The 13716-nt window shown below is 36.7% G+C and overlaps 1 protein-coding gene across 1 annotated transcript; it reads right to left on the reverse strand.

Moving 5' to 3' along the window:
- Nucleotides 1–3498: 3498 nt before the first annotated feature.
- LOC146904687 (S-protein homolog 5-like) lies at nt 3499–3966 on the reverse strand. Its single transcript, XM_085728343.1, has one exon. It carries the CDS (start codon nt 3964–3966, stop codon nt 3499–3501), a length of 468 nt encoding a protein of 155 aa, XP_085584469.1.
- Nucleotides 3967–13716: the final 9750 nt, after the last annotated feature.

A 13716-nucleotide genomic window follows, 5' to 3' on the forward strand; every position in this document is an offset into this window, starting at 1 on the left:
ACGTCAGATGCCACACAAGCAGGGACTAATTTGGCCGAAAATTCCCCCCAACGTCTCTTTTTCCCCCAACGTCTCTTTCTTCCCCAAATATATAAATTTGGAACCCTAATTTTATAATTTGTCATCTAGAGTTCAAAATCTCCAAAATTTCTTCCATGAATCGACGACAAAGTTCTTCCTCAATTCAAAAAACTTAAAACCCTATTTTTTTTTGATTGAATTCGAAATCCAAAAATCAGTGCTTATTGTTCAAGCTTTGGTGTTCAGAAATGATGGGTGGTGGGCGTATGAGCAAAAATAGCTACAACAATCGGTCTTCATCTTCAAGCTCTCTATGTTCAGTGGTGATGTGAAAGTGCTTCAATGTTGGTGTCATAAAATTTGTGTTGTAAGAAAAGCCAACACTGTCAATAACCCAAGAAGGCTTTTCTATGCTAGCCCTCTGCCAAAGGTTTGTTTAACAATGCATGTGTAATGTTGTAATGAAAAGAGGTTGTCAATGAATGAATTCAACCATTCTGTCAAAATCTTTCCATCAAATTGGTCCATCTATTGTTTGTCTATGCATCAAATCGATCCCTAAATTAGTAAAAAAAAATACCATCAAATAAGTCCATGAATTATCAGAACATATATCAATGTGATCCTTGGTGCATATATTTGTTGAACAAAGTAAAAAATAGAAAAACATACACTTTGATTGTTGAATATACCATCATAAGTCATACATTTGATGTTCATAAGTCATTACATAGCCAAAAAAGAACATTACATAGCTATCAAGTAATAAGTCTTACAATGGGAAGTGACAGAAATCGTATAGGGATAAAAAGCAAAATAAAAAGATGGATTTGGGAAAAGGAATGGTAAAGAAGGCGTCACACTCACTTCCAATTCAAGAAGGAATGCTAAGCTAAGAGGAATCGCCACAATGGCAAGGAAGCCATTGATAAGATTCGATAAACGAGTTCTAATCCAAGAACTCAAAGAGGAGAAAACTCTCACTCAAAATACATATAGTGTAATTTTCATCAAAATTCTACTTATATTTATTTCATAGAAAAACTTACAATTTATAGAGTTCCGACTCTATTAAACTCAATAGTCCCTAATTAATTCAAATAAAACTGGTAAATTAAATCCTAATCTTTTTTTTTTGACAAAATAAAAGATATTCATTCATTCAAATTGAAAGAGTACATCGATACAATGCAAATTCGCTAAAAACAAAAAGGATGAATATGTGAACAGGCTCACAACATCCATGTTAATAGCATAAAACGACAAAGTACAAATGCCTACACATATGACTATATTTAAATCTCCGGAATAACCATGTTTCCGGATCTGCAACGTGGATGAAGCCAAAGTCATTGATTGGATCTTCACTAGATCGAAGCTGATCTGACAATCTGAAGCGATCAAATACTTGAGAGAAACAAGAAAAACAAACAACGTCGCACAAAGACGACGAACAACCAACGTTGCACGAAGACGACGAAATCACAAAATAAAACGAAATAGATGTGAAAATCACTTATTTCAATAAAAGGGAAATAGAAAAACGAGTTAGAGGGGTGATTTTGGGTCAAAAATTGACCCTAAATCACCCCTCTTTGGTGGATGAAGAAGAAGAAACTAGGGTTTTTGTGACGCCTCACAAGAGAGAAATGAAAAAGAGAGAGATTCAAAGAGATTATTTGTTAATTAATTAAATCCTAATCTAAATGGCTTATTATTAGGCTTACAATTATTCATTAAATTAAAGCTATAACGAGAATACAAATGCCAATTCAAAACACCACCATTCAGATGCCATCATTCCATATAGCAAATCAGCAAGTTTATCGTTAGCTTCCAAATTGATCCAAATGGGATTAATGTTCCAACAAGTCAAAAGTAACGTTTACTTGTATGAATTCATGGCAATGAATTTCCATCATTATTGGCCATTATAAAAATTACTCCCACATTCCAAATGAGATTAATTCTTTTTTTTTTTTTGACAAAAAATGAGATTAATTCTTGACTTGTTCAATACCAAGTTTCTTGAATAACATGACTTATTTTCCACATGTACACTACACGTGAATTAGCACTTCCAAGTTATGCATGGAATTATATTCGAAAACCATAAAGTAAAATGAATAAAATATTCATTTTTTGTGCATTTTTTATATGTTTCCTTCCACATGCTTAATGAGTTCATGATCACATAAGAAGGACGAGTGCACGACAAGTCGTGGAGCACTCAACCATGAGCGGAGGAGTAAAACCTCATGCTGATGAGGTCATAAGGTAAATCCGCTTGTTCACACGGGAACATTGGGGCCCATCGTGGAGCCTCTATAAAGTTAATACCCAGGCCTCAAGAAATCACGCCATGGCTCGCACCATGAGTCAAATTCCGTCAGAGAATTCTAAAAACGATGGATATTAGCAAAATCGTCCTAACAACAACGAATCCATAACAACAAGTGAAGAAACATGAATCCTACGATTCCCCATCCAATAACAAAGTTCAAATTACCACTGGATAATTGTAAAATATAAAATTCATAATTCAATAAAAAAAGCAAAAAATTTCAATAGAAAAAAATAACAAATGAAAATGTTATAATCAATAATAATGTTAAAACATCTTATTTCAAAAAAATAATGTTAAAATATCTTTTTTTTGACAACTTTTATAACAATTTTCACTCTCATACTTACATTAATTTTTATTTTATCTCTTTATTGTTTTGGTTTTCGAACAAATACCTACTTTTTCTTTGTAAATTATGGTTGTTGTATAAATTATCAAACAAATCAAATGGTTGTTCAAATCACACTCCTAAAAAAATCAAGATAAACAAGAAAAAACTGCTATATGAAAATCAAGGCCAACATTGCTTGCCACTTTAACTCTTAACTCAAACAAAAAGAACTAAAAGGATCCTATATTCACAAAAATCCAAGAACTTGTGATCATTGCTGGTTGCTTCAATTTGAGGTTCCCAAAACCTCTGATCAAACAATTACATGATCCTAATTAGTTTCGACGCAATTTTGATTTCAAAATTGCTAATTCCCCTAATATTCTAAAAGAGTAACTTCATCATTTGAGGTTATGCTTGGAACCACCTATCCTTGAATTATAATGTTAAAATAAAATTTGTATTTAATGTTTTATTTCACATATTTATAGTAGAAGTCTTTTTTTCATTTGAGGAAAGTTAGGTGCAAAAACTTCACATAAATCTCAACTATGTTGGCAGCTGAGAGATTTCACCCGTCATTTAGAACACGTTATAAAATATTTTTAAAATAAAGGAAAAGATAGAATAGAACAACTAGGTCAATACCTACAATAACAATCATGATAACTAAACTAAATTATCTCGCTAAAAATCTTACTAGAAAAACTCGATAAGTAAAACCATAGTGTAGGAAAAAAGAGTCACTTTAATATAAGTTAAGTTTTCCTTTATTCATAATGATATCGACTTTTTGAAATTATATATTGGATGTGTTGTTTGCATCCATTAATTGAATGCTTTTCCAATGTAGACATTGATCATAATTTGGTCCTTCCTTCAAAACCTTACAACCACCATTTGTATTGTTAATTTTCCAATTGCAATGTATGCAATCATCCCACTTTTCATCATAAATGTCAAGATAATGACGATATGGACTTCCTTTCCATGTAAAGCTGCACCAGAATAAAGTATTAAGATCTGGAATCACATTAGGCCTGAATGAAAACATGTAAATTTCTCGGAACTTGATTGTGTGAAATCCAAGATCATCATCTTTTGATTTGCAATGAACGGTGAGATCTAAAGGGGTTGGATTTGGTGCTATATCATTCTTGATTGTAACAACTACCTTAGGAAAAATAGCACTTATAGTGTCTCTAGCATTAAACATTACAATTAGTAGTATTGAGAGTTTTAATGTAATAGCTTTTGGATCAGCCATAGCTAGATGCACAATACCTACAAAACTTATACAAGTCGTTATTTATAGAACACTAACAATATAGTCTAACTCCTTCCAAATTTTAAAAAGGAATTATATTTAATATTTTTTTGTATTGACTTTGACTGACATTTAATGATATAATTGTTTATAAAAACTAATATTTATTTAATATTGTGAAGTGGCTGAATATAGGAACAACAAAGTTTGGAATGATGTCACGGAAACTTGCTACGTTGTTTGTGACAGAGCTGATGCAACTCTATCTAATTGGAAGAACACACAAGAGACGAAACAATCAATTATCAATGTTAATGCAGAAAGGTAGATTGATAAATTTATCAAACCTTTGCCGGGAAGGTTCAAGTGCAATGTTGACGCCTCCTTTTCTGAGGGACTAAATAGAGTTGGCATAGGAATCTGTATTAGAGATGACCAAGGGGCTTTTGTGCAACATATGCATGGTCATAGTTAATTGCGTGCTTGCGCAACGAACAACGGCATTTCATCAAAATATTTAGACAAAATAATCTACAAACTAAACAAATCAAACATTCTCTATAAAATAATACACATGGTATGATTTAGGTCTTATTCTAATTTAATGTTTTTCCAATTCAAAGTTATTTACTAATCCTACGTACCAAGTCAATGACTTATATATATTCTTTCGAAAACAAAAACAAAAGTCAATGACTTATATGACAACTTTTAATATCACGTTAATTAATTCAGACAATTATATTTCGTTTTAATTTCATTAAATCACCTACAAACAAAATGAAATGAATGGTTGACAAAATCAAAAGGCAATAAACAAATCCAATCCAATAATATTAAACCAACAATGAAGCCGTTACAAAACATACTCTCCTATATATTTCTCATTTACACAAATTATCCACCCATAATTATTTTGATATCATCATCAGAGTCCCAAATCCATAATTCTCTAGCCAATTTTATTTTGTTTTCTGAAACCCTAAAATCAAACGAAATGTTGCATGGTATATTCAACAAAACTAGAACTGTCTAAAATTTCATCAGTTGCGTGCGTTAGAGATAATGGAAAATGAAAGGAAGTACTTGAGTGACTTTGAAGGCAGCAGAATCGACAGACGTTCAACTACCCCATAATTTGAGAATAGATGAAATATAATAATTGAGATGAAAATTATGTAATGATTAAGAAATGTATTTGAACCAGAGATATAAATCTCATTAATAAAAATGTAACAATTACATATATAATTGCATCACTCCCTCAAAAAAAAAATATATATATATATATAGTTGCATCACATCATGCACATACATGGTTCAATAATTAATATCTCTGACAACATTTTATGTTGCTTACCAAATAAGTTAAGATCGGACTAGAACTTAAATCCTAAGTTTTTCTAATTCTCCCTGTTTTGTCATTAGAAGAAAAAGATTGTCCGTTTGTACCAAAAAAAAAAAAAAAAAGAAAAAGATTGTCCGCAAGTAGAAAATTTCTTGAAAGGAGAAGAATCATCTGATGAATGAGAGAATTTATTTGGTCACAACAAGTACTATTGTTGAATTGTGGATCTAGTGTCAAAGGCTGAAAATTTATTTGGATGGTAAAGAGAAAAATGTAATGTAACCACTATTTTTTAACTGCATGATCCAAGTATGAAATCAGGCGTTAAAAAAGTGCTTCATGGGAGGCAATCCCGACATTTACAATTTTTTATCAGTCTTCGCACTGTATTCACTTTGCATATATAACCTTTGATGCCAAATTTTGTACAATTCTCAAAATTAAGTGGAAATTTTTTTTCTTCTGCCCCTATCACCAAAAAAATTGATATGTTTACCCCTAGTTCAAAATTAATGTTATAAATGCCCTTGTTCTTCTTTTTAATTGGCGAACATAAGAATATTTTTGCAGGTTTTTTCTAAGTTCTACAAATGGAATGCCGAGCATATTTTTTTATTCTTTTTACAGTTCTCTATTTCAAATGGCGAGCAAGCCATTTTGTTTTGTTCTTCAAAAAAAAAAAGCCATTTTGTTTTGTATTTTTTTATGTTTCTATGTTTAAAAATTAATTGGTGCGAAAAGTATTATTCCACTTGTCTTTTTCATTGATTATTTACTTTTTAATTTGACTAGATACCAGATTACAAGAAGTTGCTTCATCAAAAACTTTCATGAGCAACATAAGAGACTACTAGTTCTGCAATATAGTGATTAAAATATAAAAAAAACATATGGCCGTAATTAATGAGAAGAGATTTGCTATTACATTCAAAATTAGAAATATTTTTTGGAAGAATCACAAACATACTCGCCATTTGTTTATTAAACATAGAAACGCAAAAAAAAAAAAAGTTATAATAATGGCTTGCTCGCCATTTGAAATACAAAACTGGAAAAAAAAATGAATAAAGTGATGCTCGCCATTCCATTTACAGAACTCAGAGAAAGCCTGCCAAAAAATCGTTCTGTTCGCCAACTAAAAAGAAGAAGAGGGGCATTTGTAACATTAATTTTGAACTAGGGGCAGACATATCAATTTTTTTGGTGATAGGGGTAGAAGAATTTTTTTTTCAAATTAAGTGTGTTGGCATGAATTTGAAATAGTGCTACTTTTTATACGTATATTTCATTCATTGCTTTTAATAGCTTGCTTAACTTTCCATTGTTTACAATTGCATGAGTGCCGACAATTATGGTGTTTTGACTTTTTTTTTTGAGAGATTATGGTGTTTTGATTTGATCATTTTATATATGCTGAATCTTGCTTGTTTGTTTCATATCTACAACTCTTTTTATTAAGTGTTTCCAAAACAAACTCTTATACAAGCATTGATTCAAAACTATATATCACAGTCTCTATGGATTCGATATTTATTTTTGATAAAAACCAACATACTTACTATTTTGTGAAGGATAAAAGAAAATCCATCTTATCCATGACCTTGGTCACATCTCATATTTTCTAAGCAGAATAGTAGGGGTCTGTCTGCTAATGCACCAAAGAAGACATGTTGCTGAAATTCTTAAGAGATTTGATATGCAACAATGCAATCATGTAGTGACTCTTGCTGAGACCAAAATCATCTCACTTAGCGGCTACGTACAAATAGGATATTAAGGTGCATTAGAGGTACAATTGATTGTGGAATTTTGTTTCCATTGGTAGACAAAGGGAAGAAATGAAAATTGATTGGCTACATATATATATGTTCTAATTGGTGTGGTAACATAGATGATAGAAAATCAACTGCTCACTTTATATTCTTTGTGTTCAAGGAAGGAACCAGTTGTTGCACTTTAATAGTGTGAAGAAATCTGGTGATAGGTTCTCTATAACAACTAAGAACAAATTAAAGATTCACTAGGAAAATTGCAGAAAACATTCACTGTAAATTGACATTAATGGAAAAGAGGCAAGAACAAAAAGATATTTCTTTATTCATGATTAGGGTTCTGGCACAGAGCCTACAATATATAAGGGTGACATGACATGGAATTACATAACTACCCTCTAAGAGTCACTATGTGACGTAGTAGTGAATTCAAATACTACTACCCATAAGAGGCCTAAAGTTGCGGCCCAATAGTTATTTGGTTATGAACCCTTTTAGCCACATGGGTTTCTTGATGTCTCTTCTTGCTTTTGGGCCCAAGTGCCTATCAATACTTTGGGGGTCCACAAGAACCTTGTCCTCAAGGTTCGGGTCACCCATTGGGAAGGGACCGGTTATGGGAAAGTCCGGTTTTGAAGTGTTGGAAGGAGGAGTCAAAAGAGGGTTGTGACGTGGACTTGTTTGATTGGGTGTTGGGGATTCGTTGTGGGTAGAGTTATTAGATTGTGGGGAAAGTTTATTTTGAATGATCGGTCCAGATAGGGAGATAGAGATAGTGGGTTTTGTGTTCCCAATGGTAGAATCTGACCGTTCTTTTGGTTGTGTAGTGGATGGTGAGGATGACAGATTAGAAGCTGAGGGGATGAGCTTATTAGATCTCATTTGGTTCTTTTGGCAGTGTGTACTTGTTTCACTCTTGTACTTAGGCTGAACAGGGTCATCTTTATCCTGGGTTTGGGGAAAAGATTTACTGGTAGGAGAAGGAGTGAAAACTGGAGAATTTTTGTGTGGGATCAAAAATTCTTCAGGAGGAGTAGGGTCTAATGGTGTGAAATGTTTGAGGGGGTCAGAGCCATGATAGGGTCGGAGCAAATAAACATGAAATACAGGGTGAATCTTGGAAGTAGCAGGTAAAGCAAGCTCATATGCTACTTCTTCAATTCGACGGCGGATCTGAAATGGTCCATGGTATCTTGGGGAGAGCTTCTGAGATGACCGGTGTTGAACGGTTTGCTGCCGGTACGGACGTAATCGGAGCAGAACCCAGCTTCCCTCGGAAAAGGTACAAGGACTTCTTTTCTTATTAGCTTGATCTTTCATACTTTGTCTTGTCCGCTTAAGATTTTGTTGAAGGGTGCTTAGAATATGTTTCCTGTGTTGTAGATTTGTGTCTAGAGAGATAATATCAGTAGAACCTGGAGTGTAGTCTTGGATCCCTGGGGGGGGGGGGTGGCGGCTATATAGAGCTTGGAAGGGACTCATTTGGATGGAAGAATGAAAAGAGGTATTGTGCCAGTATTATGCAAGATGGAGATACTTGTACCACAGTTTGGGGTGTTCACTGGCAAAACACCTTAGGTAGGCCTCCAAGCAGCGATTTACAACCTCAGATTGGCCATCAGTTTCTGGGTGATACGCGGTGCTGTAGCATAAAGTGGTGCCTTGTAGGTGAAATAGTTCTTTCCAGAAGGAGCTGAGAAAAAGAGGATCTCTGTCGGACACAATGGACTTGGGTATGCCATGGAGGCGGCTGATTTCAACTGAGAATCTGCGGGCAAGATCAGTTGCAGTGTACTTTGATGGTAATGCGAGGAAGTGAACAAATTTTGTGAGGCGGTCGCAAATTACCCAAATGGTGGTATGACCAAATGAATTGGGTAAGTGGGTAATGAAATCCATTGTGAGATCATCCCATACTTTTTTTGGAACTGGAAGAGGTTGTAATAACCCTTGTTTTCTTTTTGGCAGGTATTTGTTGCGTTGGCAGATTGAGCGGTTTTTGATGAAGAGCTTAAGGTCTCTGGAAATGTGGGGCCAGTAAAAAGAGGATGAAATGCGGGCTAGGGACGGTTTGGGACCTGAGTGGCCTCCAATTGGTGTAGAGTGGTATTCCTGGAGTAAAGCTTGTCGCAAGGCTGGAATGTCAGGTATATATATTTTGTTTTGGTAGTATAGTAATCCCTCAATGCTCCTCATGCCGGCAGTTTCTGAATCTGTTTTGCCATGTTCTTGCATAAGTTTCTTTCCTTCAGCCGTGGTGGCATAGAAGTTTTGGAGCTGGCGACAAATATCTGGAGTGGGGGAGGACAGAGACAACAACAATATAGATTCAGAGGTAAATTTTCTACTCAAAGCATCTGCGACTTGGTTTGATTTTCCCGGCTTGTAGAAAATGTCAAAATTGAACCCTTGTAGTTTGGAGGTCCATTTCTGTTGTTCTGGTGTTTGAATACTTTGTGTTAGGAGATTTTTGAGGCTTTTTTGATCTATGAAGATGTGAAAGTGTCTCCCAATCAAGTACTGACGCCATTTTTTTACAGCTTCGGTGATGGCGAACATTTCGCGGACATAGACAGATGAGGATTGCATGCGCGGACACAGTTTATTGCTGAAGAAAGCCAAGGGGTGTCCATCTTAAGAGAGGACGACACCAATAGCTACCGCGGATGCATCAGTCTCAACAACAAAAGTCTTTGTAAAGTCAGGAAGAACGAGTACCGGCAGTGTTGTAACTTTTTCTTTAAACTTTGTAAATGCTTGTGTAGCCTCTGGGTTCCAACTGAGTTTCTTGGACTTGAGTAAATCTGTAAGTGGCGCAGCCAATGTAGCATAGTGGCGTACAAAGCGTCTGTAAAAACCCGCAAGTCCTAAAAAACCACGAAGGCCCGTGAGGGACCGTGGTTCTGGCCAATCAAGTATTGCTTGAACCTTATCAGCATCCGGCTCCACACCTTTTTCAGAGATGACGTGACCCAAGTAATTAACGATGGTGACAGCAAAAACACATTTTGATAATTTAGCAACAAACTTGTTAGCATCAAGCAAATAAAAAACAATACGTAAATGAAGTAAATGATCAGACATGTTTTGACTGTAAATGAGGATATCATCAAAAAAACTAAGACGAACCGACGTAGATACAGCCGTAAGAAGTCATTCATTGCTGATTGAAAGGTAGAAGGAGCATTAGATAGGCCGAAAGGCATCACTAGGAACTCGTAATGTCCATCAAAGGTACAAAATGCCGTTTTGTGTGTGTCCTCCTTGGCCACTCGGATTTGATGATAACCCGAGCGTAAGTCAATTTTAGTGAAAATCTTTGCAAATCCTAGTTCATTAAGTAATTCATCAATAGTAGGAATATTAGGGAACCTATCTTTTATTGTTACCGTGTTAAGAACGTGATAATCAACACAAAAACGCCATGAGCCATCTTTTTTGCGAACTAAGAGGATGGGTGAGGAGTATGGGCTATTGCTAGGGGTAATGATGCCATCTTGGAGCATTTCTTGAATGATATTTGACATCGCTTCTTTTTGGGAGTGGGGGTATCGGTATGGTTTAACATTGATGGGGGTGTATTGGGAAGGAGTGGTATGTGGTGGTCATGGGGTCGTGAGGGCGGTAAGCTATGTGGTGGCTGGAAAATCATTGGGTAGGCTTGTAAGAGATTTTGAATGTCTGGGGAAATAGTTGCTGGAGGTGTTGTAAGAGTGGTAGAGGGACTGTCATTTTGTTGAGGTGTTGATGGAGTGATGGAAAGTAGGTGAAGTGAGGCTATAGAATCGTTGGCTAGCATGTGGCAAAATTGTTGGTAGGTTGCTGTGTGTGGGGAGGATGAGGTAGTACCGGTGAGTGTGATGGTTTCATTTTCGTGTTGAAGGTAATGGATGGTGTTAAGAAGTTGGCGCGGAAGGGGCCTAGTGTTTTGAACCATTCGAAACCAAAAACAACATCTGCACCTTGGATGGGTAGGAGGTAGAAGGGTAGGGAAAATTGCTGAGTTTGGGTAGTTATAGGAACATGCGGGCAGCGTTGGTTGCAATGGATGTAGGAGCCATTTCCCACCATTACGGAGAAGGGCGGACATGGTGTTGTGTAGAGACTCAGGTGTCGAGCTAGACGGGGTTGGAGAATGTTGTGGGTGCTACCCGAATCAACGAGAATAGTAACTGAAAGTTCACCAATTCGTCCTTGAAAACGTAGTGTATTTGGTGAGTTTTGGCCAGTGAGAGCATGTGCAGATAGGTGAAAGAATGATGCCTCAGGTTCAATAGAAGTATCCAGTTGTGGTCATCTTCTTCAATGGATGTGTCGGAAGGTTCATCTTCCAATAGTAAGACGAATTTTGGCGTTGCACAACGGTGACCCGGAATGAATTTTTCGTCACAATTAAAACACAGTCCTTGTGCACGACGTTCTTGGAGTTGGGTAGCTGTTATCTTGCGTATGGGGGGGGTTGTTAGATGGGGTAGGTTTAGCGGTATTAATGGTGGCTGGAAATTTGGGAGTGGAGCTCGATTGGGGAGTGCGTATAGGGTTGTTGGTGGAGTTTATGAAACTTTTGAAGGGTTTGGGCTTAGAGTCCTTAATTTTGGATTCGAGGAGCTTGGACAGCCCAATTGCTTCTGAAATTGTTCTGGGCTTGTGCAATGCAATTTCGTGCTGGATTTCACGGTTGAGTCCAGATATGTAGCAATTGAGGATAGAATCCGGAGCTAACCCGACGACCCGATTGCATAATTTTTCAAAACTGGCTTGGTATTCGGCAACAGTACCAGTTTGGCGGAGCTTGAATAATCCAGCTTGATGATTTTCGTATGAAGAAGGACCAAAGCGAAGCTCCAGGTTTCTTGTGAAAGAGTCCCAATCGGAGAGTTGTTTGTTATCAAACATCCATTTGAACCAACTTAGTGCTTCACCTTTCATGTAGAAACTAGCCATGTGTAGCCTTTGTTCAACTGGGATTTGGTGAAATTGAAAAAATTGTTCCGCTTGGAACAACCAATCAAGAGGAGCGGAGCCATCAAAGCTTGTGAGCTCAAATTTCGGTGTTCTGATTGGGGGTTGATTATGGTATTGGGTGAAGGTCTGGGTGGGTATTGGGTTGGATAGTGAGTGAAAATTGGGTGATTGTTGGTAGTGGGAGTGTTGTGTGTGGCCATAATAGGAGTTATTCATGAAAAGTGGAGGGAATGGTGGTGGTGGAGGTAAGGTTGATTGACGTAGGGTCTGTGTAAACAAGGGAATGGGTGTGGTGGTTGTAGTATATTGTATTGAGGTTGGGTAATATTGTGTCGAAGTGGGGTGGAGACTTGTGAGCTTGATGGAGAAGAGAAGGGTAAGGAGAAAGGTGTGGTGTGTGTTATTGACGTTGGGATACGTACGGTGGTGGAAAAGGGTGGGATTGTTGTGGCAGAAATTGGGGTCGTAGTTGAGTGAGAAAGAGGAGTGATACATGTGGTGGTGGTTGTGGTTGGATGAGAAACGGCCGTTGTTGCTGGTTGTTGGCGCAACATCTGTTGCATCAGCTCAGCAAGTTGAGTAGATATGGCATCAAATCTGGAATTATGAGAAACAGATTGTAGATCTTGTTTTAGCTGTTGTTCGTCGAGCTTTGTGTGGAGGAGGTTTAGTTGATTTTCAGTGTTGGTGTTGATGGTGATAAAGCGGTTATCGGTTTCTTCCCGGAGAGTTTGGACGGCGGCGGTGATGTGCTCATGGGTGCCTTGAAGAGCCTCTTCAAGGTCTTTTGTGGTTGGGTTTGTTGGCTTAGGAGGCATGTAGAGTGTAGAATGAAAGCACCAATTGATAGGTTCTCTATAACAACTAAGAACAAATTAAAGATTCACTAGGAAAATTGCAGAAAACATTCACTGTAAATTGACATTAATGGAAAAGAGGCAAGAACAAAAAGATATTTCTTTATTCATGATTAGGGTTCTGGCACAGAGCCTACAATATATAAGGGTGACATGACATGGAATTACATAACTACCCTCTAAGAGTCACTATGTGACTTAGTAGTGAATTCAAATACTACTACCCATAAGAGGCCTAAAGTTGCGGCCCAATAGTTATTTGGTTATGAACCCTTTGAATTTTGCTCTCCACCCAGCACATTTTGCTCGCACCCTGCAACCATGCCAAAATTGCCCTTACGCATGTTAACTCACGCTGCGCAAGTTAACTCACACCGCGCAAGTTAACTCACGCAATGTTCAATTTCTTTGTTGTTTCTTCTCTCATTTTCTGCTTTCGTTTTCTAGCATCATGTGTTTGTTAACTATGAAGATTAAGTCATTTGGCCATCAATTAACTCACGTATTTCTTCTTTCATTTGAGCATTAAATTCATACAAAGATAAAGCCAAAATAAATTGATAAAAATTATAGAAACAAGCCATCAATTCATACACGTGAAGCCCATTAATTCTACAACAACTAACAAAAGCTAACAAAAGCAGGGGTATTGATTTTTCAATTGCTGACAAAAGTAAAAAGCAATAGCAGATATGATTTTCAATTCCTGATATGAATTTTTGCAGATATGAACCTACGTGAGTTAACTCACGCGGGGTGTAACACCTGCGTGAGTTAACTCACGCAATGATTTACACATGCGTTACTT

Source organism: Medicago sativa, chromosome 7, assembly GCF_051527215.1.
Source record: "Medicago sativa cultivar Bolivia chromosome 7, Bolivia_mono, whole genome shotgun sequence".
NCBI lineage: Eukaryota > Viridiplantae > Streptophyta > Magnoliopsida > Fabales > Fabaceae > Medicago > Medicago sativa.

Bases quoted from the DNA above. Each gene is read 5' to 3' on its own strand.
- LOC146904687 (XM_085728343.1), bottom strand. From the start codon at position 3,966: ATGGCTGATCCAAAAGCTATTACATTAAAACTCTCAATACTACTAATT.